Source organism: Dermacentor silvarum, chromosome 1 (genome assembly GCF_013339745.2).
Source record: "Dermacentor silvarum isolate Dsil-2018 chromosome 1, BIME_Dsil_1.4, whole genome shotgun sequence".
NCBI classification, from domain to species: Eukaryota; Metazoa; Arthropoda; class Arachnida; order Ixodida; family Ixodidae; genus Dermacentor; species Dermacentor silvarum.
In genome coordinates, this window is record NC_051154.1 from 392662964 (window position 1) to 392690279 (window position 27316).

The window sequence follows — 27316 nt, forward strand, 5'->3', positions numbered from 1 at the left end:
AGTGCATAGATATAGAATTGGTATTGGTGTTGATATTGGTAATGTGTTGGTGGTGAATAGATATAGAATTGGTACTGGTGTTGGCATTGGTAATGTATTGGCGGTGTATAGATATAGAAAAACCTGAGTGATGTCAAATAAAACTTGGTATATAGGCTCAGAATGATGTAATGGTGGATTTATGATAAATGTCAAAGAGCTGGGATTTAAACATATCTAGCAATAGTGAAGTTGCAGATAAACCTAAACAGTATGTGCTGGTGTGTGGTGGGGCATGCCACTGCCCTGTCTCAAAGGTCTCAAGTAGTCATGATCATCATCTTGTATTTCTTCAAAACAAAAAGTAAGAGAAACAGAGGCGGTAAATTGGATGCAAAAAAAAAAGACTGAATACAAGAAATCGCATAGAAATTTAGAAAGATAACAAGCAAGAAATTGGGGGGGGGGAGTGTACATAAACACAAAGGGCTTTGATATCTGGAACCCGTGCTGGCTGCCTAAGGACAAAACGTTACAAATATTTGCCACAGGATTTGTTTGCTGCAGAGAAAATGTGGAGACAGCTCTGCTAATAAATTGCCAAGAAGTTCACCCAGCCAAAACTTCCAGGCATGTCCACCTTCAAGAAAAACGGATTCAAAGCTTATGGGAGCTTTAACTGGTCAGTGGTCAAGACAGGCAAGAGACATTTTATGTATTGCTGAAATAAGTGCAGGAGAGAGATGTAGCTGGGTGCCTTACAGCAGTAGTAACCTTACAAGGTAAATTCTTTATAGGAGGGAAACAATGTAAAGTATAGAAATAAGCAAATTGACTGCAATATATGTAGTAAAACCTGATTAGCTTAAGCAGGCTAGGTCACTATTTACCACCCCCTCATTTCAAAGGGGATGCTATTAGAAATAATTATTGTACATTTTGGGTAGCATTTAAACACTTCGTCCTTTCATTTCAGCCTCCATGTTGCCTCCTCCGTTGTAGGTTACCCGACTGCACTGTCCTGTTGATGGGGCTCCATTACACCTGTGGTCACCTTTTTCTGTAGTTTAGTCATTTGTGACATCTCGTACAAGTGATCATCAGTGGTGGAATGAGGGATGCCTCTCGAGCCATGGTTTAGACGGGGTGGCGTGTGTTGAGTGAGCTGTGGCGATGCTCTCGAGGAACGCACTTGTTGCCCTTGCGAAGACAATTCCTCTAGTCGAAATGCTGGCCCCAGAGACGTATACCTGGCTCAACTACGGTCCAAGTCTCCATTTTTCTGTCTATGCATCTGTAATGTCTCCTTTTTCAAGGCATCGTGATACACACTGTGCAATATGAAGGCCTCTGGCAGATTTGCACAGTTCAACAGAGCATGCTGATTAGCAAAATAGAAGATAAGAAACTTATCGGCTTCTTATGCTGACTGAAATAGTTGAGCAAGCTGGTAGGCTTTCATGGCAAGAAAGGCAGGAGTTGTACCTTGGTTTGCACGCCTGCCTTTCCTTCCACAAATGGCTGCTCACAAGAAAGTATCACATGCTTCGCATTTCTTGCACAATGCTGGAACAGGCTTGTTATTCGGTTTTCTTTTCTAGGATATCTCTTGGCTGTGGGTCATTACTCGGTTTAATGCCTGCCGTATGCTCTCCAATTCATTTTCATTTCTCTAAATTTTGTTGTCATAAATCGGGTCCTCCTGTGATTTGCATTGTTCGAATAATTGTACTCCTGCACGGCCTAAAGGGGCTGACCACGAAAACCAGACTCTTGTTCTCTAGCCAAGGCCATTGGTCATTACCCAAGTCATTTGCATATTAATCTTCAAACCCACTGCTATGTCTGACCTGTCAAGATCTTCATTCATTTGCTGTAAGTCATCTCCACTGTAGTTGAACGGGACATCGTGTGCATTCTGGATACATATCCCTTTGAGATATGAAAAGTGATACTTCACAGCATATGCTGCACAAGCATAGAAATGCTTCGGTAGAATTGCACTTTGTGTTGTAAGCAAATTGTTTCATGTGCATGCATATCGGCAACATCCTGCAGCCACCATATCTAATCTGCATCTCTCACTGCTGCTGTCTTTATTTCAGTCGTGCCCCACCATGCTGAGTGTCCATGAGTTTCTCCGCCGGCCAAAGGGGCAGCTAGGCCTGCTTTGGTGAGAAACGCAATTCTCTTGCTGCCTATACCACGTGCTTATTTTTTTTAGTTCTTACTGATTCTTTTAAGCCTGCAGCATATAGCGTAAGTTGGCCGCTTCAGGTCATTCGCCTGAAAAGGTGGACGTCACTTGTGCAACAAATTGCAGTGTCCGGGTGGTTAAAACAATACTTACCTTATTAATTGTTCACTTCTGGGCATATGTTGTAATTGTAAAATTCAAAGCCCAACAGTAGTGAAGTTATGTCTTCGGATGTCTTCTAGATGTCTCGAGACTAGTACCACAGTTGAGCTTCAATATTTTTATTTCAGTGTGTGTCATGAAGTGACTTTAAAAGACTGAGAAGCGATTTTTAAAATCCACCGTGGCAGTGGAACTTGTGAAGGAAAAAATTTCTGCCTCTTTGGGTTATCTACCTGAACAGGCTGAATGTGCTGTCTGCGTACAACAATAGTGAAGTTATGTCTGCCTAACAGATGTCTCTAGACTAGTACCACAGTTCGGCTTCAATATTTTTATTTCAGTGTGTGTCATTAGGTGACTTTAAAAGACTGACAAGTGATTTTTAAAATCCACCGTGGCAGTGGAACTTGTGAAAGGAAAAATTTCTGCCTCTTTGGGTTATCTACCTGAACAGGCTGAATGTGCTGTCTGCGTACAACAATTCTTTAATGTCTCTGTTCAAACTAAAGGAAACCGTTCTGTATAGCTGAATAATTTTCACTGCTGCACCGGTGGAATAACTGCCATAGCACAATGGTAGCCCTCACCATTGCAAATGTCTTAAGTAAACAAGTTTAACTCAAAGCAAACAGAACACACACACAGCTTTTTATTGCAAGCAGATTGTTTCAAAATGGGTGATTATCTATTCAAATTGTAGGAGCACTTGGATAGCACTTGTGTAACAGGTATTTATTTTGTCTTAGCCTAATTAATGTACCCTTCCAAGACAAAGTATAGAGAATGCCGTGTCTGCATCTGACACGCTTCTTTCCACATTCAGTATGTTCCGCTTTTAAAGGCAACACTGAGTTAGTATTTAACTGCTGAGAACAGGTGAATGAAGCCGTATGAAGGCACATGGAGTATTTCTTAAGGCATAGATAGCATGGCGCATCCTACCAGGCATTTCTCTCAATAAACTATTGTCTGATGTATATTGGCTTTATTACAAGCTAGCTTTTCTCAGTAACGGTGTTCCATATTTGGTGTTGACGCAGCCGGTGGGGAGGCCCAAATGGCCGAACAAACGATGCTGCCGGTTGGATGTTGCACAGGCAAGCAGATGCAGCCTGTATTCCAATACTCGCCTTAGACTGCTAATTGAACAGCTAAGTGGACACCGGCCATATTAGGTCTCGTTCGAATTCAGACAAAGCTTGTAAAAATGCTTCGTGAAGACAGTATCGAAGTCACAAATGATGCGGCTTACTTTGTTGTCCAAATAAGATGGTGAAAGCAGAATGTTTGGAAACTCAACGGGAAGGTCATCTGAAGAAAAGGCAGCTACGCTTTGCTATGTGCTCAGTGTAAGCTACGTTTTGGTTTCCATAGGTTTGCACATGCAAAGTATTCAAATGCAACGATAAGATGTGTTTTTAAATCTTTTTCTTGTCAATGCTGGGTGGCATCAACATGCAGTGACGTCTTCCAAATGCATTCCATTATTTGGGCTCAAAGCTGCCTTCTTAGCAGTCAGAGTGCTGGCCAGAATTGGAATGCCTGGGCAATAGGAGAGTGGGTAAAGAACTCTTTCTTTTAAACACATGATGGTTGGTTATATATAATGACGAGAAAGGAAGTCACAGGGTGTTTCACTGGTTGGCCGACACATGTGCTCCATGACATGTCGTAACCCAGACAGATTAAAACCCTTCGACAAAATGCCATACTGTACTTGCAGCATTCATGTGACATGACAGTCAATTGGAGCAGAACAGGCATACATAGCCAGGAAGTGGACTTTTTAGAATTGTGACATGATGGCCCATCAACAGCAACATCTGTCGCAGCAGCACTTGCCCAGTCCATCATGTTCAAGAGTGTGCACTAGCTCAAAATGTGTGATGCCCTCTCAAACACTTCGGGCACAGCATCAGCACCACCTCACACGAGGTGACAGGGAGCAACCTCCTTGAGCGGCACGTCGGGGTCTCAGAGGCCACATTGTGTCTAGACCTCTTGTTACCATCTCTGAGGTGGTGCACACAACTGATCTTGTGGTTTAGAGTTTCGATCAACAGCGCAAGGACACCAACAGAGTGAATAGAGAGAACAGAGTGCTGAGCTTCAAACAGTGAAAATTGTTGGAAGTTCAATGCTCTGTTTTGTCCACTCTGGTGTCCTTGCGCTGTTATTGAAAACTTTAAAAGCATGTTTTACCCACAAGCCCAATCTCACACCCTTCTTCATCTTGTGAGGTGGTTGAAATAGGGACAACTCACCCCTTTCTTTGCCAATGAGTGGTTCCAGCCTAGTGCCTGTTACATTCCATCTGCCTCATGAAGGACACTTTTTAAAGAAAAGGAAGAGACCTTAGTGCTGTTTCCTCCAAATTTGCTGCGTAATACGTTTATACAGTACCATACATCCCAGGCAATAGGTAGCAGTTTCTTTTTTCAGAAATTTCCTTTGCTGCATCTTATACAATGGTGCGACATATTCTTAAAACCATACATGCTGGCGCAACCAATGTGTGCGTAGTGTTTTTTAAAATTTAGTTATTTTTCTACGAGTGAAAGAAACTGCACGGCAACATTGTGAAACTGAACCTTGTATTAGCGGTTGAGCGACCATGGCGATCAATGTTAGCTCGTAGGACTAACGTCTCATGCTGAATAGAGTTATCCAGCAAAACATGTCAGTGTGCACCCATCTCTAATTCGGAAAACAACGATTTTTACATTGTTTCCAACAAATGTAAACACTCCAAGAAACTTGTGTGGCTGCATCCATTGAGCTGCATAAATTAAAATCACCATTTCTGCAATACCAACTATTTTACGGCCAGACCTAGGATGCAAGATGGTTCACCTGCCAAGTCCAAGTCTGCTCACTTTGAGAAATTGTGGCTACTACAAAGGCATTGTTTTATGCTAGATGCCCATTTCAGTTTCCTTTAAACAAGTCTAGAAATCTCACCCATAGTAACAAATGGTGGGAGAAATTCTGGGTGTTCCTCGTGTACAAGTATTCCTAACTGCAGTTCGAAAATTTTTCTTCAGGCAAAACTAAGTTCTGGCTATAAGAGGGTAAAAATGCAGGGAAATCCACAACACGCAATAATTGCAATGTTTTTAAGGAGTAAAATAAGTTTTCTCTACTTACAAATCGTGTTTTTTTACAGATTCGAATGCTGCGAGAGTATCAAGAAAGTAATCCAAGCGTAGATCTGCTCTTCACATTTAGCATCTCTTATTATGCAGCTGTGCCAACCTGTTGGCCATGTCTTCGTCGCAGGTTGGCGGGGACCTCACCAACATTGGTCACCGATGAACAGCTCGAAGATGTGTCGCTGGCCGACCTGAGGTGAGCACATTGGCCAAGTTCTTAGACGATGGAAGTTGCTCGACTTCCATCGTCTGGCTCATGTGGATCCTTTCGTTAGCTTGCCCACATGCACAGTGGCTGCACTATCACAAGTGGCATGGTATCAACAGCGTCAGCTGTCACGCGGTGCCGAATGGTACATTTTCACCCTTTCCTTGTTGGGCCTACCATCTAGTGACTGACAAGCCCAATAGTAAGCGCCACCCTTTCTGTCTGGATAAAAGGGAATAAACACTAGGGTGCTCCATTGCACTACACTGGCCGCATTTGATATTCATTATTTGAGTTGTGAAGGTAGTTACATGGTCCAGTAGAAGGTATTGTTCTTGACTAGCCATTGTGAGGCACTGTCCTCACAACTGCTAGTTTGTATGTAAATGTACTTTGCTTGTGCATCTTAATGAGCTAGTTTGTGCCATTGTATTAACTAGATCGATGAGTTGCGTAAAGAAATGTGTGTTTCTCAGAGAGCCATGAATTGGACAAAACCAAAGGATCATAACATCTTCTGTCAATGCAGTTTCAACGCTGCTTCATACATTTATTTATACTAATTTGTGACACAGTTCTAGTGATGGAAAAGCTGCTCCAAACTGCCACTTTTGTTAGTAACTGCTCCGAACCTGCTCCGAAACGACACTGGGAAATTCGATCTCATACTGATTACCAACTGCTGCTGTGGCAACTGTGATATGTGACTGATTATTTTACATTGTGATGCTGAGCTTTATCAGGAGTGATCTCATTTATGCCTCAAGTACTGTCATTTTAAATATATAGCTCATTTAGCTGTATTTTTGAACTTGACATGCAGACTATGGCAAATGTGAAAGTGACTGAGATTACTTCGATCTCATACCGATTATCTCTTGGGGTTGTGGCAATGGTTCTATATGTCTGTGGTTACTTTTATGATCTGATCAGATTTACCGTTTTGATGTCATTTCTAGCTTAAGTACTGCTGTTCTAAATACCGCATTTACTCGCGTAATGAATGCACCCCAAACTTTCTTACTGTGCACAATGGAACGGCCGTGCTGTAGATTTTTGGAGAGACAAGAATCCTTTCCTCTCGCACACGCGTTTAAAGCAAGCGCACATAATCTCGATGGCCGTCGCTGTTTTGGAAATACAGTGAAACTTAACTTGAATGAACTTCAAGGGACCCCAGGAAAAAGTTTGTTAAAGTGAAAGTTCGCTGAACTGAAATAGCTATGTTGCAACTTGTTATCAGGAGCTAAAGAAAACATCAGTTGTTGAAATGAAATTTGAACGCTTTTATTTGCAATGCTGCTTATTTTAATGTGAATTACTGCTTATTTAGCATGTTTTGAAGACTGCAGTAATTTTTTCCTGCACTTGTGCACTTAAGACTGCAGTTGTAATGAATTGAGTCACTGCGTCCAAGCTCTCATAAACCTTGCCCGGCACAACACTCTGCTGGGCAGCGAAGGACCTCACTTTTTCCAGGTACATCAGTGCTTCTTTAGCTGAAATTCTTGGTGTTTCCTCTACGAGGGTTACTTGTTCCTTCTCCTCTTCCCCTTCCTGAGGTAGGACGCTCGTTACAATCTCTTCTGTAAACAGAGTGGCGCATGTCTCAACGTGAGAGTCACGGGTGACATAGTCCTCAAAAGGGAAAGTGCTGTCTATACCCAGTCTTTCAGACAATTCCTTTCAGCCACCGGGTTCAGTGTTGGCATCAGTGTCATGCTCCTCGTCTGGGACATTAGCGTCTAGAGGTAAGTTTGCTGCGACTAGGCCTGCTTTCTGCCAGCAGTTCGATATTGTTGTTTTACTCACAGTCCACCAAGCTCCTGTGAGCATTTCTGCTGCCTGTCGTGCATTAACTAGGTCAGGCTTCTGCATTCTCAGATTTAGCAGGATGCGCTGCACAAGCCGCTTCCTGTGGTGCATCTTTACATGTTTTATAATGCCGAGATCAAGAGGCTGCAACACTGACGTGCAGTTTTGAGGGGAGAAATTCAACTTGGATGTCACTAAGACGTGTGCCGGCTAAGTTGGCCAAACAATTGTCCAAAATTTAAAAAATCTTGGGATTCTTTCTCGCCATCTCCTTGTGAACGCCTACGATAAACTTTATAAAAAGCTCGCGCGACATCCAAGCTTTTCAATTATGGTTATAATCAAAGGGGGAGCGATACAAGCCCTTTAAAACATATTGCGCGGGCATAGCGACTATTAATTAAAGGCTTCATTTTATGCCTACCTGATGCGTTGCAGCAAAACATAGTTTTTCGTCTAGAGACAGGCACTTCCGTTTGGCCCTCATAATGAGCACGCAGTTGCAGAACTACGGCTGCAGCTGTCAGTGCAAGTGCCATTATCAGTGCTGTGTCACTGCAAGTGCCACATCAAGTGCCACAGCAAGTGCCATTATCAGCCAGGGTTCATAGTGGTCCTTGAAACTCTTGAAAACCCTGGAATTTAAAAATAGCTTTTTCAAGGCCTTCAAAACCCTTAATTCTTTTGAAGTCCTTAAATATACTTGAATTTCGTCAATAGGCTTTCGTTCAGCCGGTCTTTAGCAGATGCGTCTTGAACGCCTGGCAACTACGTACTCGAGCCAACCAAAGCATCCAATCCAATTCGTTTCTGTAGCCACAATGCAGTAGTGTGGTTACAGTGGTGGCAACGACCGCAGCTGAGCCTACCTTCGTTGTGGAAAAGCATGGTGTGCGAATAATCGCTGTCGCGTCTTTCGTAGCTGCAATATGCCAGGAAAGTTCAATTTCCAGCAGTCGTGGTTAAACAGTGCTGCTTATAGGGAGTGGATTTCTCTGGATACGTCGAACTCTCATCGGGCAAAGTGCAAGTCATGCGGGAAAACCTTCGATGTATTATCAATGAGATAGTCGGCCCTCAAAAGTCATATGAAGAGCGCAAAACACATTGCAAACACGAAAGCAACTACGGCACATAGTACCATGCGGAGCTACTTGATGGAAACTGTTCATGAGCAATGCATCGAGCCAGCTCCATCAATGTCGTCGGATGTGAGCAGTCTGTGCAAAGCGCACGAGTGTGTGACTGACGTGCAGATACTGTGGACCCTAAAAATGGTAACATCACACTATTCCTACAACTTGTCATCACACACAGGGGAATTGTTCAAGAAAATGTTCTCGGATAGCGAAATCGCTAAGGCATTTTCCTGCGGTGAAAGAAAATCTGCATACGTAGTGTGCCATGGTCTGAGACCATTTTTTCTCTCGTGCCTACAATGTGAATTAGAGCAATCTGATGGCTACACCATTCTGTTTGATGAGTCTTTGAACGACTGCCTGCATAGAAAACAGATGGACATCCATTTGCGGAACTGGAGCACAATGCCCGAGCGTGTAACCAGGAGATATTATACGTCGGTGTTCATGGGACATTCGACTGCCGAAGACCTTCAGGAGAAGCTTCTGGCTGCCTTGGCAGATTTGCCACTGGCGAAAGCTGTCCAGCTGTCTATGGATGGCCACAATGTGAACCTAAAGTGTTTTAGGGAAATGTGGGAATACTTACAGCAGAACCATCAAGTTCAGTGTTTGGACCTGGGCACTTGCGGACTGCATACAATACATAACGCTTACAGGGCGGGTGTTGTTGCCAGCAAGTGGGGCATAGAGAATCTTCTTTCAAGCCTCAGTGTCATTTTTCATGATGCTCCAGCGTGAAGGGAAGACTTCTCTACTGTGACAGGCTAAATGACATTTCCTCTCAACTTTGTTGCTCATTGCTGGGTAGAAAATGTTGTGATTGAACGTGCCATTGCGCTGTGGGGTGATGTGAAAAGGTACGTGAAATCTGCAAAAAAGAAAGAGGTGAACTTGCCAAAGTGTGCGTCATTCACACAGCTCTGCGAATTTTGCCAGGACCCACTGCTGTTGGTTAAACTGACCTTTGCTCTCAGCATCGCGATGATTCTGAAACCATTCCTCATGGAATACCAAATGGACAAACCACTGATGATCTTTTTAAAAACAGATGTGGAGTGTCTCGTGAGGAAACTTCTCACGAGATTCATGAAGTGCTCAGTGCTGTCAGCTTCCACCACAGGAATTGTCGGCTTGCTCAATATGGATCTCGTAAACCAAAATAACCATGTATCCTCACAGAAAGTTGACATTGGGCATGCAGCTGAAGAAATCGTCAAAGCTGCAAAGGTGAGTGCCAAAGACGTATTTGCCTTCAACATGGAATGCAAACAGTTCCTTATCAGTACTACCAAGAAAATTCTGCAAAAGAGCCCGCTGACATACCATGTAGTTAGGAGCCTGCCTACGCTAGATCCTCGCCAAATGACCTCAAAGCCAGATCAGTGCCTCACAGGCTTCAGGAAAGTATTAGACATGCTCATTGCAGTTAGACGATTGGGTGAGCATGAGTGCGATTCTGTCCTAGGCGATTACACAGAACTTCTGCAAGAAAAGAAACACAACCTGTGGCAGTTTGACAAACACTCTTTTAGTCTGGATGAGTTCTACCTTGACCTCTTGAAGGTTGACTCATCCTATAAGCACTTGTGGATAGTTGTCCGACTTCTTCTCGTCTTGAGCCGCGGGCAGGCAACTGTTGAAAGAGGCTTCAGGTGAACTGCCAGGTCTCTGTCGAAAACCTCAAGGAGATCTCATATGTGTCGCAGCAAATCGTTTATGATGCAGTAAGCAAGGCTTGTGGCATACTGAAGATTGTAATAATGAAGGAGTTGCGTAGATCTGTCTTGGCCGCACACAACCGCTATCAAGCCTACTTGGAGGATAAAAAAAAGAAGCGATCGAGCTGTCAAAGGCATCAAACAGAAGCCACATTGAAGAAGAAATACACGGCATGAAGATGAAGAGGAGGAGGCTGGAGGCAACAATTGCCAATTTTTAACAGCTTGTGCTGACAACTACACTGAGCGGGCAGAAGCTACAAGCGAGATCACCTTCATTGTGAAGTCCAACAGCTTGAGAAACACGGCAAAAAGAAAAGACTCTGGAGCTTGCAGAAATGGATGACAAGTTGAAGGGAAAGCTTAAGGAACTTAATGATGAGTCTACTGTTTGAGAATGGGCCTCTTTTTGTGGGTGTGTGCAACACGTCTAGATTGTGAAATTAATTAGTTTAAGCAAACTGGCAAAAGGAATGTTGACAACTGCAGAAAACAATGCAGTGAGACCAATAATAAACAAAAAGTGAGCTGAGAAAAGAAGCTGTGAAAACTTTTTAGTTAGCTATTGATTGTGGAAAACATGCCTACTTTTGCTTGTGTGCAGTAAAAGATGTGCTTCCTTGCTGTAAAGCATGTTGTGGTCTTTTTCTATGATCTCAAAAAGTCTTTCAAGTCCTTGGAAGTTCTTTGTTAGGGTCTTGAAAGTCCTTAAAACCTTTGAATTTTTTCCTTCACGGTGGCTACGAACCCTGTGAGTGTAAAATCGTGGCCTCCGCGATGGGCACCGGTGGCGTGCCACTGTGGAACTTATTGGGAAGACCATGCTAAAGCTACGTTACAGAAAGTGCGGTTGTACTTATGATCATTATGACGGAGCCATTGGATGGTATCACAAAATATGTTCGTAGAACTGAAATGCACTCTGCACTATATTTCTTTAAACTGAAATGCGTTAGCATTGGGTCCAATAGCGCTTTGGTGGGGTATTTAAAAAAAGTTTGTACAACTGAATAGTTTGTTCAACGTTCGTTCAAGTGGTATTTTACTGTAATAATGATGCCACGTGAATAATTCCGGGATCATGTCAACAAAATTCTGCAGCTAATTTCTGTAGGCTACACATCTACGCTAGCGGCAAACATGCCGTGACAGCGCACCGGCAGTGGCGGTGGGTTTGATGACTGAGGAGCTTATGGCAAAGTCATGACAAGGGAACATTGGCGGTAAGCATGTGGTGAGAACGGGCTGCGTGTTATCACAGTAGCTTGGGGCCTGACGGGAAGAGCGACCATAAGAACGCTCCGCCTGTTCTCACCACAATCTTTCTGCCAATACTGGCGCAAAGGCACCTCGCAAGACTCTAGAGAGAAAAAAAAAACCATAACTGGCTCTCTGCAACAGTTACTTTACGCAGTTTACGGACTTTACTCTGATGTAATAGCAATAGCTGCGTGCACTGCAACGCGTAGCCAGGCAAGGTATGTAAAAGCATGGTAGAGAAGGTGCCATACAAGCCCATACGTCTTGCAGTGACGGCTTGTGGAGGCATGGCAACGCCATCCACATTTTGTTGGGCCAACTTCTTGGTGGAAAAACATCAACATTTTCCATTTGAGGCTTGTTGCGCCAAGTAGTACACTGCGTCAGTTCACATCACATCGCTATGACATCGCGTATACGATTCGCGCACACAATTCAAATGATGCGTAGTAAGTGAGAACATTTGCCACAACATTGCATCACAATCAAGCCTGAAAACACCCCTCTATATTTATAGACCTCATTCTACAACCGCAGTCATTACACTGTCAGCCTTGAGAGTTTTGCATGAATTCAGAGCAATGGGTTCACCCAGATTTTTAATGAAGTAGCATATCCATGTGCCCTTAGTACCAACACACACCTGTTATTTCAGTGTTTAGATAAAATCATTGTTACATTGAAATAATTCACAGAGACCACACTTTAATCTTTACTAACACAGCACACGTGCCACCTGTACTTTTTCTCTGGTACTGAAGACAGGGCTCGCACAGCCCCTTGAAATCCTTGAATGTCCTTGATATTGACAGTATAAGTTCAAGGGCCCTTGAAACTACTTGAATACCCGTGGGCTCCTTGTAATCCTTGAAAATCCCGTGGGATTTGTTCCGCTAGAGGAAAATAACGATGTACATCCGCAAGTCATGCTGATATTTAAGGCCCTTTCGCTTACGAATGCCCATGAAAACAAGCTGTGTTGACTAAAGTGCAACATCAGGAAGTTTCGGTTTTAAATCTCGCAGCCCCTACGTCGTCTGGCAACTAATATGCATTGAAATCCAATCCAATGCGAAACATATCGCTCGCTCGGCTTGCGTATAGTGCCTAGAATATACTCTAGTGTGCCGTCCACCGAGAGTCTCCAACGCGGGACGGTGGCGCGGGCTGTGATGCCTGCCGCCGCGGGCCACCAGACGGCGATGCCTGTCGGCACCATGCTAAATCCTGCGGTGTTCGACTCGCGTTTGTTTGCGATGCGTTGATTGCTACGCGTCGATTGCAATGCTTAGTTCATTTCTCGCCTTGCTGCCGCTTTCGTTGCAGTCTTTTCTTATTGTGAGTGGGTTTTTTGCATCTATGTGTGCACTCGTCTGTCTAGAGAAACTTTGAACAGGTCGCGAAATCGCGATTTTGCCAGAGACGCGGAAAGAAACGGCTCATATCATTACCCAGCGCGTCCGCAGACCCCGAACGTATTGCGGATTGGGACAAGAACATAAGAGGCAGATCGCTGGGCAAATGGGGAGACTCGCGTCGTGTCTTGCCTGAAGTCCGCCCATGTCTCAGCATGGTCCGGCACAGTCTCGAAGTGCAGCGCACCAAGCAGCCGGCGGCGGCAGGCATCACACTCGGGGCTACCGCGACACCCGCTCTCGGCACACTAGTATGTGTCTTTTAGGTACTATAGTCGGGCCGTTTGTCGGCCTCGTGCGCGCCATTTCAGTGAAGTTTGCGTTTGCGTTGTGTGTTTACTTTGACAAGATGCCAGGCGGGAAGTGCAAGTTTCAGCCTGCGTGGCTGCAACATACGGACTATCATCACTGGGTGAGACCGGAACCAAGCGATCCTTATCGAGCAATGTGTGCATTATGTCAGAAGACGGTCGACATTGCAACGATGGGGGAATCTGCCTTGAAGACCCACCAGAAAGGCGAAAGGCGACGAAGTTTCCGTCGAACAGCCAAAGAAAAAGAAGCGGAGATAACAGCTCTTGAAAGAGAAATTAATGCGAAAATAGGGCTCCTTTCCTAAGTCATGTGAGGAAATAAAATTACGCTAACACTCCTTGAATTCTACCTTTTTGCATCCTTGAAATCCTTGAAATGTCCTTGAATTTCCAGCCAAATATTGTGTACGAACCCTGTGAAGACATCGCTAAAACATAATACTTGTGAAAAGGCAGTTAAAAAATTAAATTATTTATAAAATCTTATAAGGTTAACGGTATATATATATATAGTCATTACTTTTTATGGCTACGCATAAAAGAGTTTTGACGACATTACATTGTTAAATACGGTAATACAGTCTTGGAATATTTCAGCACGCATCGCCACGAGCAAAGTTCAGAAAGCCTGCAAAGTTTTGTACTCATAATTATGCGTGGATGCAAGCAAACAGCCTGTTATTTCACATTTTCCTATTGATATGGAATTGTCTATACTTTTTCAAATGTTTCAATTTGAGACTTTCTGGATGCATAATTTTCAGCAACTAGTGTATTGCCCTGCGAGATTAAGTCGCACTTCAATCACACGACCCTAATTAATGTTGCTGCCCATTGGCTTGGAACCATATTTCAGCCTTGCCTTCGCGACCATGTGAATTGACCTTGAGCCAGGCACGACGCACGGGAGAGTCCAAGTGAAGAAGGGGCGGCCACCACTTAGTCAGCATAGTGAGCCTAGTTGTGTATAGTGTTGAGTTCGCGTGTTTTTTGCTCGCTTTTGTGCCCATCTTTGGTTTTGCTGTGTGCAGTGGGACTGAAGTTGAGTTATACGCCAGCTGCGGCACAGACTTAATCTGCTCACAAAACGGAAACGCAGATCAGATACCGATAAACTTTGACACGGCGATGAGCAGGACGGTCGAGGAAAGAGACGCGCGCAGTGTGGTTGTCAAAAAAACACGTTTTGAAAAGCGGCGCTTCAATGTTATGCTTGCGATAAGGGCAGATGGCCGGAAGTGGCTGCCAGGACGAGCTGTTGTGTATCCACGATGTGGATGAAGCGGCCAGGGACCAGGATGACAGGTCTGGTGGTTCTGATGCGGAGTGAAGTGCATTAACAATGCTGTTACAGCTTGCAAATAGTATCTGGGCAATTTTACTGCAAAGATAAGTTATCTAAGGCATTTTTTAAATAATTACCATCTTAATTTTCAATTTTTGCTGTTTTGAAAAAGTTCCCATAAAATTTACCCCGCATAATAAACACGCCCCCCCCCCCCAACTTTGCTTTAGATTTTGGGGAGAAATAGTGCATTCATTACGTGAGTATATATGGTATATAGCTCATTTTACTGCGCGTTCAATAACCATCCATCTTTCTAATTGTTTGTTTATTGCAATTAGCGTTGATAATGGTATGCTAATATTTATGAGATGCTTTGGTGATGCTTTTAACTCCAAGAGTCGCATGGGGTATTTTGCCATCTGCTTAGCAAACACCAATAGCTACTCCAAACTAGCACTTTTCTGCTCCGAAAACACTTATGGCTGCTCCAAAGGGGCATTTTTTCTGCTCCAAAAAGTAAAATGTCGCTTCCATCACTGCAGTTCCCGAAAATTGGAAGTTTTTCTGTTCTTATAGTGTGTGCTACATAATAACTCAGTGTGCTCTACATTTTTGTCCTTACTCTAAATGTGAAAAAATTTGTCTGTACTGTGAGTTTTACTGCCTTATATGTGCAAAATGCATGCATCACTTTGCCTGCTGCTATGTTTGTGCCTTATCTTATGTTTCATATGGAAGTGCAATATATCATGTCTTACTTTCTGTATTACCACTCCTGTAATGGCACTTTCGCGGGCTTACAGTATCATTAAACAGAAAAACAGCCAATGTACTACCACGGCCGCTGGATAAAAAAAAAAGGTTTGGCCTGCCGCGTGCATCGAAAACAGTGTCATCTGCTGCGGCGCCACCAGTTGAGAACTTTTGTCTGGGATCGGCTTAGAAAATGTGTCAGGAACGCGCTTGGAGCGCCGTCACCCGTGGCAGCTCACGCATCCCATCCCCGTCAGCTAGCTCCGTTCGGGCCAGCCAAGCCGCTGAGAATGCAACTACGGCTGAGATGTTTGCTCCCATTGCAGCCCCCCTGACGTGGCAGGCCGCACCTTTTTTTTATCCAGCGGCCAAAGTAGGACAAACTGCCTAAGGAAAGCAATTGTTGCCCATATGGAAAGTTTCCTTGTTGAAACTCCAGGCTGAAGTTTCCTTGTTCTATTGATCACTTCAAGTGCTGTATTGTGCAGATGCAAATAATGGCTCACTGTGCAACTGAGCCAACTTGTATAAACAGAGAAGCTTGTGTGCTTGTGGCCCCTTCACCCTACTGTCATGTCACATGTTCACGTGGTAGAAGTTTTCTCAGGTGAGAGTAGAGTGTGTGTGTGTCTGTGTGCAGTGATGAGCTTCAGCGCGAGATGACCCAGGAGATTGGTGGTCGGAAGTCACTGCGCTTCTCCCTGGGGCTGTCGTGCAAGCTCACCAAGGGGCTCTCAGTACTGCACCGCAGGAAGGCTGCCCTTGTCCTAGGTGAGAGGCAGGTCACACTTGAAACAAAGAGTGTCGTTATAAGAGAAGGCTTATCTGGGACCACAACCAATGCAGGGGCAAATGCCCTGCTGTCCACCTCAAAGAGAATTTCTATCAACGTGCCTTGTTTGCTCATTTCCATGGCATCACAGTTTGGTCGGCAAACTTATTTCCCAATTGCCATTTCTTAGGAACTGCTTCAGGGTAGGCACACAGTGTGTGCAAGTACAGTGTGGGGTTTGTATGCAGAGCTGTTGCTGAATTCCTCGGTTCTGACCGAATGTTGAGGGAAATCTAGTGCTATGGGGATCAGCACAATTCACCAGTACAGCACACAACCCAGAATATGGGGAGGATGGGTATTACAAGGATTTGTCTTGAGTTTCTAACTTTGTTAGAATTTTTTAACTTGAGAGAAAGCATTAGTTTGGTGTTAATTCCGATTTCCCCATTCATATACTTGTAAAACACAGAAATGCATTGATGAGACAACTGCGGGATGGACTTGAATAAAATTTGTTGCATTTGAAAGGGAAGGTTAAGCTTTGGGTACTCAAGAATGCAGCATTTGGATTTAAAGCATGCAATTGTTTCACAATAATTTCCCGAAATCGGTAAGTTTCAAAAATATTGAAGCACAAAGTTTACACATTCGTATCTCTGCACCTAAATCAGATATTGCAGGTCTTTCAAGTGAATTCATTAGAGCATCTAAAGTAGACAAATGTGATATACGAATTTACAGCTTATGTGAAATTTTTATGAATGTTTGCGAGGTTTTTGCGAAAGTCTTACAAATTTGTGGTATATTTGAGAAGCAGTGTATAATTAGGTTCGTTTTCGGGTGAAATCAACTTTTACACCCCGACCATGTTTCAGGAGAATCGGGTTAAACCCGATCCCACCCCGAATTCCAAAGCATCATAGCAACTCAATTTTTTTGACGCTGCACGTAGTTTGCAGTGCTCACGCGCTAGCTATCCTGCTTCGGGACAACAAAGTTAGATCCTTTTGGCTTAAGTGAACTCCAGGGACCAATCGTTAATTTCACAAGCTGCGTGCAGCACTGTGGACGATGCAACCAACCGCCCAACGAGCACGCCTACCGCGAGTTGGCAACTCCCTGTGACATTCTACGAAGGCCGGGCGAAAGAAAAGCGACAATAGGCTTTGGGGTGGAACCATCTCTGCACGACACGTGGCTTTGGCCCTGCTGCACGCAGCTTGTGAAGTGCACCATCAATCCCCCTCCGACCTCGCACAATAGTTGGCAAAGCTTCTACAAAGCGCTTGTTTGTTGTCATAGAAAGGTGGAGCTCATTAACGGAAGTTGCTGAAAGTTGCTCGCATGATAGCAGGAAAGCAGAAGCTATTTGAGTGGTACTTTCTCAAAAAGAAATTGTTTATGCGAAGGCAATCCTGATGAGAGACACACTCAGTCTACTTTTAGATGCCCAGAAAACACTTGAAAGCAGAAAACTTCTGATGCCCAGCATTGATCTTCTCGTAAACCTCTAGTTGCAGCAGACTGGGTGAGCTTTCAACGATCGGTAGAAGCGATCAGCCAAGAGCAGTTTTAATCTGTTACGCAAGAGCAGTGACACTTGAGTGAAAACATGTTTTTAAGAGTTTTGAATGAAACTGGCCAAAAAATGATACTGCACTGTGGAACAGAATGTCTCCAACAAACACAAAAACCAGCTAACTTTGTGGAAATTGGGACCCATCTTGGATCCATTCCAGAAGCGTTTGCTGAGCCAGTCATTTGATGGCCACTGACTTCTCTTAATTTCCGTGACCGACAATGTGGATTTGCTTCATGACGAGTTGAACCAGTACTTGCTGAAAGCAAGCCCCACTAATACAGCTGTCGAACTCAATGAGTATTGGGCAAATGCTGCACTGACATTTTTGTGCCTAGCTAATGGAAGCTGTGATGTTGAGAGACTTTCCTCTCGGCTGAAATACATTCAAAAATTGGACATGTCTCGGGTGGAGACCAACATGTTGCAAATGCAGATGATGTATGTTAACGGGGATGTGTAAAAAATCGATGACCAGGTTTTTGTGAAGAAATTATTTCATTTCCTAGAAGTTATCAATGCTCTTTACTGTCATTAATACTTACTAATTTCTAAACAAAAGCCGAACTTTAGACTGTTTGCTAGAAAAGCCTGATGTCCTCAGATTACCAGCTTGAAACAGATTCCTAGTTTTAATGCGGTATTGTTAAGGAGCTCGTGATACCTTCCACTAAAAAAAAAGACGAAAAAAAATGCAAAAAAAATTGGTGTCCGGAAAATCAGTTGTTGACTGTACTTGTTTGTGTCCCTTCTGCACTCTGGTATTATGTCGTTCTTTGTCTCAGATTTTACTCTTTAGACACACCTTCTGGTGTCATTGAAACAACAGGACTAATGTGCATTTAATTTACATTGTGGAGTGTTTAAACATGCCTACGATATCTTTACTAATTGTTGTTCCTTTTTATTTTAGACCAAGGTCTACAGATGATTACAAGCCGAAGGCAGCTCAAGACTCGTAACCTTGAGTAAGCTGTCATTATTTCCATTAATGATTTACTAGGCAAGCAGTAGGCTACCTTGACACAACCAGTGACTAGCTAAAAGTCACTAGACTAGGCACATGATTGACACATAAAAGGTTTTTGTCCGAGTCATTACAGTGTACTCTAGCTGTTAAGGTATAAATGTTGCAAAAATACAGAGACCTGTGTCGTTTCGTTTCACGTGTAGCATATTGCCACGCGTTAGTAACGCTAGAGGACGAGGACAAAGAAGTGTTGTTGGCTGCTGCGGCCGAAACAGTAAACAGCCGTTTGCTCGGAACTGACTGCCTGCCTTTTCCTCTTGCGACAAACTGGTGGAGTTGCTGGGTACACATACGCCCTATGCCTGCTGGTCCTGAACCAGAAGCTACCAACGCCAGTACCTCAAAGACTGCAGAAATCCATCGAAGCAGCCGTCGTCTCCAAGGTCTTCCGCCGCAGTACAGTCCCCTGGCAAACTCTGTGAGGAAAATGGCAACAACAACCGCAAGCCAAACCGATGAGATCCCAAATCCTGCTGTACTTTGCATTGTCAACGCGCCTCGCACGCCTAACCCGTTCCAGGGCGACGCCTTTGAGGACGTAGAGGACTGGTTAGACCATTTTGACCGGGTCGCCACCTTTAATGACTGGGATGCTTGCCGTAAGTTGAAGAATGTCTACTTTTCCCTTTTAGACGCGGCAAGGGTACGAGAACCACGACGGTACGAGAACCACGAAGCTTCGTTTACCAGCTGGCAGGAGTTTTACCGCCTGTTTTGTGACGCCTTCAGTACCCCTGAAAGGAAAGAAAGAGCCGAACAGGCACTATCTTCCAGGTTCAAAATGCCGAACGAAATCGTCGCCATGTTCGTGGAAGACATGACACGATTGTTCCGTCGGGCCGACCCACTAATGCCAGAAGACAAGAAGGTGCGCATGTTAATGCAAGGCGTAAAAGAACAGCTTTTCGCGGGCCTCCTGGGCAATCCTCCTACAACGGTGTCTCCGTTCGTCCGTGAGGCAACAGTCTTGGAGCGCATGCTTCGGCAGCGGCTATCGCAGTATGAACGCCAGACCACCATGACTGTGGCATGCTCGCTTGTACCTGCAAGGGATGACAGGAAGTCCCTTACCGAACTAATACGGCAGGTTGTTCGAGAAGAACTCCAGAAGTATTATGGATCGGCACCTCCGAGTGCCGCAGCCCTTACGGACGTCATTCGGGAGGAAATCAGGCAGGTGGTTCATCCCTCGCCACCAACGCGAACCGAACCTCCCACGCTCTCGTACTCCGATGCTCTTCGGGTTTCTACGCCGTCGACGGCCTGTTTCGCGCATCCACCTACAGAGCCTCCTCGACCCTTCCCAAGCCCAAGCCACCGCACGACTCTCCAATCAGACTTTCGCCGTGGTCCGCGGAAGTCAACGGTATGTTGCGCTCCCTACAACAGTCCGTTGTGTTATCACTGTGGGGAGGCTGGACACTTCTGTCGTGACTGCCATTACCGACGGATTGGTTTGCGGGGATACCATCCAGACGCCCGTTGCCCACGCTATGGCGAACGTCCACACGAAATCGAGGAGTACTTGGAAAGCAACCGTCTTCCTCCTGCCCCTCAGCAAAGACAGTCGCGGTCGCCGTCACCTCGTCGGCACACATCACCAAACTGTGCTCGACCCGCCTTTGATTCCACTGGAGTCACCGGCGCAAGGCCGCGCCGGGGAAACTGAAAACAGTGACCTCCAGGGGTGAGGCCGCTGTCATGCGAACCGTCAAATATCCTCCGCCGACGCCACCCCCTCGCGACGTACCGCGGACGCCTTCCTTCGAAACCGCCAAAAGAGCTTCTGCTGCTATTACTGTTTCCATCGACTGTTATCCAGTAACTGCACTTGTCGATACGGGAGCTGATTACTCGGTTATGTGTGCCTCACTGGCCAATCGGTTAGGCAAAGTGCTGACAGCGTGGGACAGCCCACATCTGATCACGGCTGGAGGACACCTCGTGTCACCCATTGGACGATGCACCGCCAGACTTACAATTTATACTTCGACCTTCGTAGCGTCTTTCCTTGTGCTGCCCAAGTGTTCTCGACTGGTTATATTGGGCATAGATTTTCTTCAGGAATATGGGGCGATCATTAATCTGCGTGACTTGTTCGTGACTTTTTCGAACAATGTTTCTTCGGATTCTGATGTTAAGGATGAACATCATCGCGCGGCTTTACGCATGGTCGATGACTGCGTAACATTACCGCCTCGAAGTAGCATCTTCATCCTTGTTGAGTGCCCTCAAGACCACCTAGATATGGGCATTGCCGAAGGTAACCTCACCATTTTGCTGGATCGAGAAGTCAGCGTCGCACGAGGTCTCGTAGAGCTCCAAAATAGGCAAACCATGATCCTAGTTACTAACTTCAGCGGTGAATACAAGCACTTTGCGAAGCATACCACCATTGCTTATTTTGAAACAGTGGACGAGTCCAATGCATGTGCTTCGGTAACGACAATCTCGATGCAGGAAAACAGCGATGTGGACTTGACCAGTCACATTAACGTCAATCCACATCTGAAACAACCCCAACAGGAGAGGCTCCTCAGCCTACTATCATCATTTACTGACTGTTTTGCCACCACATCGAAGGTCAAGCAGACTCCTCTTACCAAGCACAGAATCATCACTGAACCGACCGTCCAACCTGTTCGCCAACACGCTTACCGCGTGTCACGGAAAGAACAGGATGCTATTCGTCATCAAGTTAAGCAAATGCTGGATGATGATGTCATTCAACCATCGACAAGTCCTTTGGCATCACCTGTTGTACTAGTTAAGAAGAAAGACGGTTCACTACGATTCTGTGTAGATTATCGCAAACTGAACAAGATCACGAAAAAGGACGTTTATCCACTTCCTCGGATTGACGACTCCTTGGATCGTCTGCAGCATGCCCGTTACTTTTCTTCAATGGATCTACGTAGCGGGTACTGGCAGATTGAAGTTGACGAAAGGGACCAGGAAAAAACGGCGTTTATAACACCGGACGGCCTCTATGAAATTAAGGTCCTCCCTTTTGGACTGTGCTCTGCTCTGGCCACATTTCAACGCATGATGGACACAGTTTTATCTGACCTCAAGTGGCACTCGTGTTTAGTCTACTTAGACGATGTAGTTGTTTTTTCAACCACGTTTGAGCAACACATCGAGAGGCTTGAGGCTGTTTTTCAGGCCATCCGCACCGCCGGCCTGTCTCTGAAGCCCGAAAAATGTCACTTCGGATACGAGGAGCTTAAATTTCTGGGTCATATTGTCAGCACCACCGGTATTCGCCCTGACCCTGACAAAGCCATGGCAGTTGGTTTGTTCCCGATACCGAAGACAAAGCACGATGTACGGCGATTTCTAGGGCTTTGTGCTTATTACCGCCGTTTTGTGCCGGATTTTTCTGAGATTGCCGAACCTTTGCAACGACTCATCAAGAACGACGTGACATTTATTTGGGGCCCGGCTCAATCCGACGCTTTCCACGACCTTCAGCGATGTCTACAGACACCACCGATCCTTGGGCACTTTGACACAGAGGCCGACACAGAAGTGCATACTGATGCTAGCAACATTGGTCTCGGAGCCACACTCCTACAATTTCAAGCTGGTGTTGAGCGCGTTATTGCCTATGCCAGCCGCACGTTGTCTGCTGCTGAAAAAAACTACTCAGCAACTGAAAAAAAAACTTCTGGCGGTCGTGTGGGCTATCCAGAAGTTCCGGCCATACTTGTACGTACGTGCCTTCCGAGTCGTCAGCGATCACCACTCTCTCTGTTGGCTGGCGAATCTCAAGGATCCTTTGGGACGTCTCACAAGATGGAGCCTTCAGCTACAGGAATTTGACATGACAATTGTCTATAAGTCTGGTCAGAAACACACCGACGCTGATTGTCTCTCCCGCACCCCCGTCGAACCCACACCAACAGATACTGATGAGGACTGCGGTTTTCTTTGTAGTCTTCCATCTCTAAACCTAGCTCAACAGCAACGCCAGGATTCAGAGCTGCAACCCCTGATTGAATACCTTGAACGACGCCTCCAACAACCCCCGCGGCAGTTCGCGCGTCACGTGTCCTCTTTCTGCCTACGCAGCGACATCCTCTACAGGGGGAACTTTCATCCCACGGAAACTGTTTTTCTACTCGTTGTTCCCGCTTCTCTCCGCGACGACATTTTACGTGCATGCCACGATGAACCCACATCCGGGCATCTTGGTTTCACGCGGACTCTGGCAAGGATCAAGAAGTACTACTGGCGAAAACTCACAAAAAGTGTGAAGCAGTACATCCAAACTTGTCGTGATTGCCAACGTTGCAAAGTTCCACCACTGAAACCAGCCGGTCTGCTTCAGCCTGTACGACCTCCTTGCTCACCTTTTTAACAGGTCGGGATGGATTTACTCGGCCCGTTTCCCAAGTCTTCAGCTGATAACCGCTGGATTGTTGTCGCCACCGATTACTTGACCAGATATTGCGAAACCCAAGCCGTTCAGTGAGCTACTGCTTCGGATGTGGCCAACTTCGTCAAAAATATCGTCCTGCGACATGGTGCTCCAGCTGTCGTCATCACAGACCATGGTACGGCCTTCACCGCGCAGTTGGTCAGAGATATCCTGCAGCTGAGTGGTACAACGCACCGTACGGCAACTGCATATCACCCACAGACCAATGGGTTAACTGAGCGTCGCAACAAAACGATTGCAGATATGCTTTCCATGTATGTCGCCATGGATCACAAGAATTGGGACGAACTGCTCCCGTATGTGACATTTTCGTATAACACTGCGCTTCAAGAAACCACCGGGTTTCCTCTTTTTCGTCTGTTCTACGGACACGATTTCATCACTATGCTCGACGTGATGCTTCTACCAACTTCGTCTGATACGACCGCCCCAGATACAGACGCTTTTGTTCAGCATGCCGAAGCAGCGCGGCAGCTTGCACGGCAACGAATTCTATCTCGGCAAAGTCAAGACGCTCGTCAATACAACATATGCCACTGAGTCGTAACATACAAGCCAGGAGATCTCATGTGGATTTGGACCCCTATACATCTACCAGGCCGCTAAAAAAAATTATTGCGCCGTTACTTTGGGTCCTACATAGTTCTCCATCGCATAAATCACGTCAACTACAAAGTTGTTCCAGCAGAATCATCGCACCAATCGCGTAGACCACGCTCCTCCGACATTGTTCACGTCTCCAGGATGAAGCCCTACCACTCGCGCTGACGCCAGTTCACAGCTTTGAGGTGTGGTGCCTGTCCTCACATCTGTTGTCTTTTCCATTTCTTTTATTTTCTCCCTGTGCTATTTAACCCGTCACCCACTTTCGTGGCTTAACTTTCACTGTTCTTTCGTGCAGTGGCATCGAGATGATGCCTCTTTTTTTTTGGAGGGAGGGGTAATGCCACGCGTTACTAACGCTAGAGGATGAGGACGAAGAAGTGTTGGTGGCTGCTGTGGCCGAAACAGTAAACAGCCGTTCGCTCGGAACTGACTGCCTGCCTTTTCCTCTCGCGACAATATATTGTGCTCAACCATGCAGGGTTTGCTTTGGAAAGATGCCTTCTTTTTTTCAAAACTTGATGTGAAAAATTTACCACATAAAATGTCCTTCTGCAAAAAATTGGGATGGTGTCGGCCACGAGTCGGACGATGTCAAAATCGGAGACTTTGTGCACTGCAATCAGTCCCGGGGACCTCAGTTTATAGTGGAGCAGAGGTCGTCTAAAGAGCTGCTGGCTGTAATTGCTGGCTGTTAAAGACAGCTCCATGCGAGAAGCCATTATTGCCATAAGTGAGTAATTTGATAAGCCTGCAAGCTATAGCTTGCTGTTAAAGAAAGTGTCTGCCTACTTTGACTAAATGATTGATTCATTCTTTACGTAGAATAGAAAAAAATATTGTCGTGCCTTGATATAAAATGGGTGGATTAGCTATTTCGCCATAGGGCATATATCTTTTTCTGGTGTAAAACACCATTGACTCTGTGATGTACTGATGTTGATTTGGTGAACACCAATATGAACGCGAATCAGCTGTGCACTAGGTTGATGTTAAAGAGTCGGCAATGCAGATAGCAAACAAATTGTGCAGAAACCATCGCTGATGATTGTCAACATCAGACATGGGCACCCCCACGAGGGCCTTCCTCACCCTCATCTGCCTTCAGCCCCCCATGGTGAGGATCGGATTCGGGAAGATGGGTAAGGTGAAGGAGGCCAGACGTTGTGAGATGAGGGCAAGGTAGGGTGGGGTGACAATAGGAGGTTAAATGATGAAAAGGCAGTTCATATTGTCACGTAGTAGTGACGATGAAGCAAACAGTCGTAAAACTGGGAATGACGAAACTGATTCTTTATTGGGCGAACCTGTGGCCACAAAAGCAAGTTACACTTGAAGCACAACGATAGCGGCGAACACAGTCGGCGATCGGCGAAATCTGATCAGCGGCGAAACGCGTCGGCTTTTATACCTGAGTCATCGAAGGTTCCAGATTAATCCCTGATGTCCGCGTGTCTTCCAGAAAGTTCTAGACAATTCGCGTCGCTCATACAATCAGATTACATGGGCATCGGTGACCACAGACGACGGATAGAAGCATCGATAACGTCCGAGAAGCTTCCAATGCAGGCGCGTCCTGCGCCGAGCGATAACGTTTAACATTTGTCAGCCAATGTTGAAAGCGGCCACCAGTGAAAGATAAACATGTGTACGTGTCAATATTGTCGAAGTCCAGGAAAGTCGCTGAGATCGTGCACATGGTGCGTTTAAAGTTTGTAGTTTGGAAGTGCTCTGGCAGGAAGTCTCTCTAGTGCAAATGTATGTCAAAGCCCACTTTTAACTGACTAAAATCATGAATGTCTGTTGATGTTAGCTGTAGCTGAACCTATTGAAAGCTGTAGCCACTGAAATCTAATCACAGCAGTGACTGGGACTCGGCTCATGTTACCTCTACTAAGAAGTGTACTTCCCGTTTTGTTTTAGAATGTCAATTTGTTTAAACAACTAATCACACAATTAACTGCATACAAGGCAATCTACCAAAGATATACACCCGTACACTGCGCCACCACTTGCGTACATATAGTTGACCCCAGTGCCCTACTCTTCACTGTGAACAAGGGGCCCATAGCGGCCCCGAAACCTCGAAAATGTTATCTGTTTCTTTCCTTGTTTATGGGCGAGTACTCGTTTTTTTTTTATTGCGACAATGTTCAACCTATGCCTGACGAGTTTTCGTTGAACCTTAGATTATGTTCTCAGCTAAGTTCAAGAACTCTGTTAATGGCGCTTACATTGTACTTGGGTTTCTAAAACATTAACTTCATTTTGTGGCCAAACAGTGAAAACTACATCTGAAATAATACTCGAATATTGAATTTAGAATCCGAATAGTGACCGTTCAAATAATTCGATCCGCGAATCGATTATCTACTACAGTCAAACTTTGATATAATGAAGTACTTGCAGTCAAAACTTCTCTAAATTGCGAGTAAAGGTTTTAAAGTTTTGGTAGTAAATATAATTTCACAAATTACCAGAACATTCCTAGTGGATGGTATCTTGTCAGTAATCGCTTATTAAAACAAATTGCAAGAAGGTCAGGTCATAATAGTGTGGTTATGAGTGCCAGCACATGCGGTGCAGACAGCAATGCACTGGCGTGGATCATGGCACCCGAGATTAGTGTTTTACGTCGCGCGGTGCCGTAAATCTTTGTCGCCATGGCTGACCGTGTTTAGTGCCTGCAGTTGTGATCAGATGCCGCCCTCAAATAAGAAACAAAAAGAAATTTTGAGCAAGAGAAAGCACATAGACGAATCCTTAAATCCTGAAGCACATGGACGAATTTAGCAGACATGCTCGCGGTAGTTGCCTCCTGGTCGCCCAATGACCTAAACGCCTCTTTAACGGTTATCTGTTTAGCCCGTAGGAACATTGTAGTGGCAAGCTCTGTAGTGACGACGTGTGTCACCACTAAATGAGCAGTGGTCAAGTAAACAGCACAGCAACCAAATCCCCTTAATTCAAATGGGCACATACTTGTATACACAGGGCGACACTAGTACTACGAGTGGCAGTAATCACCAAACCAAAACCCAATATACAACATATTCCTTTTCTCACAAAAACATAGCTACATGGATTAGTAATGTGTTGAGTTAGTGTACCTAAACCGAATTCTATGCACATTAACAACAATGTATTTGTGCTGTACACATAGCTATACACAAATACAATAAAAAAAGAAAAACTAATTTGAAGTTCCAAAGAAAGGTAACATTCTCGAGAAGTTTGCCAGGTTCACAGCAGCATCACTTCGTAACCTACACTTTGTAGCCATAGCGATCTGGCGGTCGTCTACTTCTTGGTGGCTGTACCCTACGTTGTGGCATGGTTGCTTTAGGAGAACTACTGGTGACTGGAATCTGTTCGGGCTTACTGCAAGTGGGCAGATACGTGCCTTCCGCAGCTGTACCGTTTCTTTCACCCCTCATATAAAGGGCAGCAGAGGCTCGTGGCATTTTTGACAACTTCGAGGC

At 45.1% G+C, this 27316-nt stretch overlaps 1 protein-coding gene across 1 annotated transcript in view; it reads left to right on the forward strand.

Moving 5' to 3' along the window:
* The first annotated feature begins 2007 nt into the window (after nucleotides 1–2007).
* The window catches only part of LOC125943837 (uncharacterized), a 33433-nt gene continuing 8124 nt past the window's right edge, over nucleotides 2008–27316 (forward strand). The window contains exons 1-4 of the mRNA XM_049663364.1: nucleotides 2008–2152; nucleotides 5618–5686; nucleotides 16044–16174; nucleotides 18671–18725. Of these exons, the coding sequence (XP_049519321.1) occupies nucleotides 2097–2152; nucleotides 5618–5686; nucleotides 16044–16174; nucleotides 18671–18725 (311 nt within the window). The 5' untranslated portion in view covers nucleotides 2008–2096. The remainder of the gene's footprint in view (nucleotides 2153–5617; nucleotides 5687–16043; nucleotides 16175–18670; nucleotides 18726–27316) is intronic.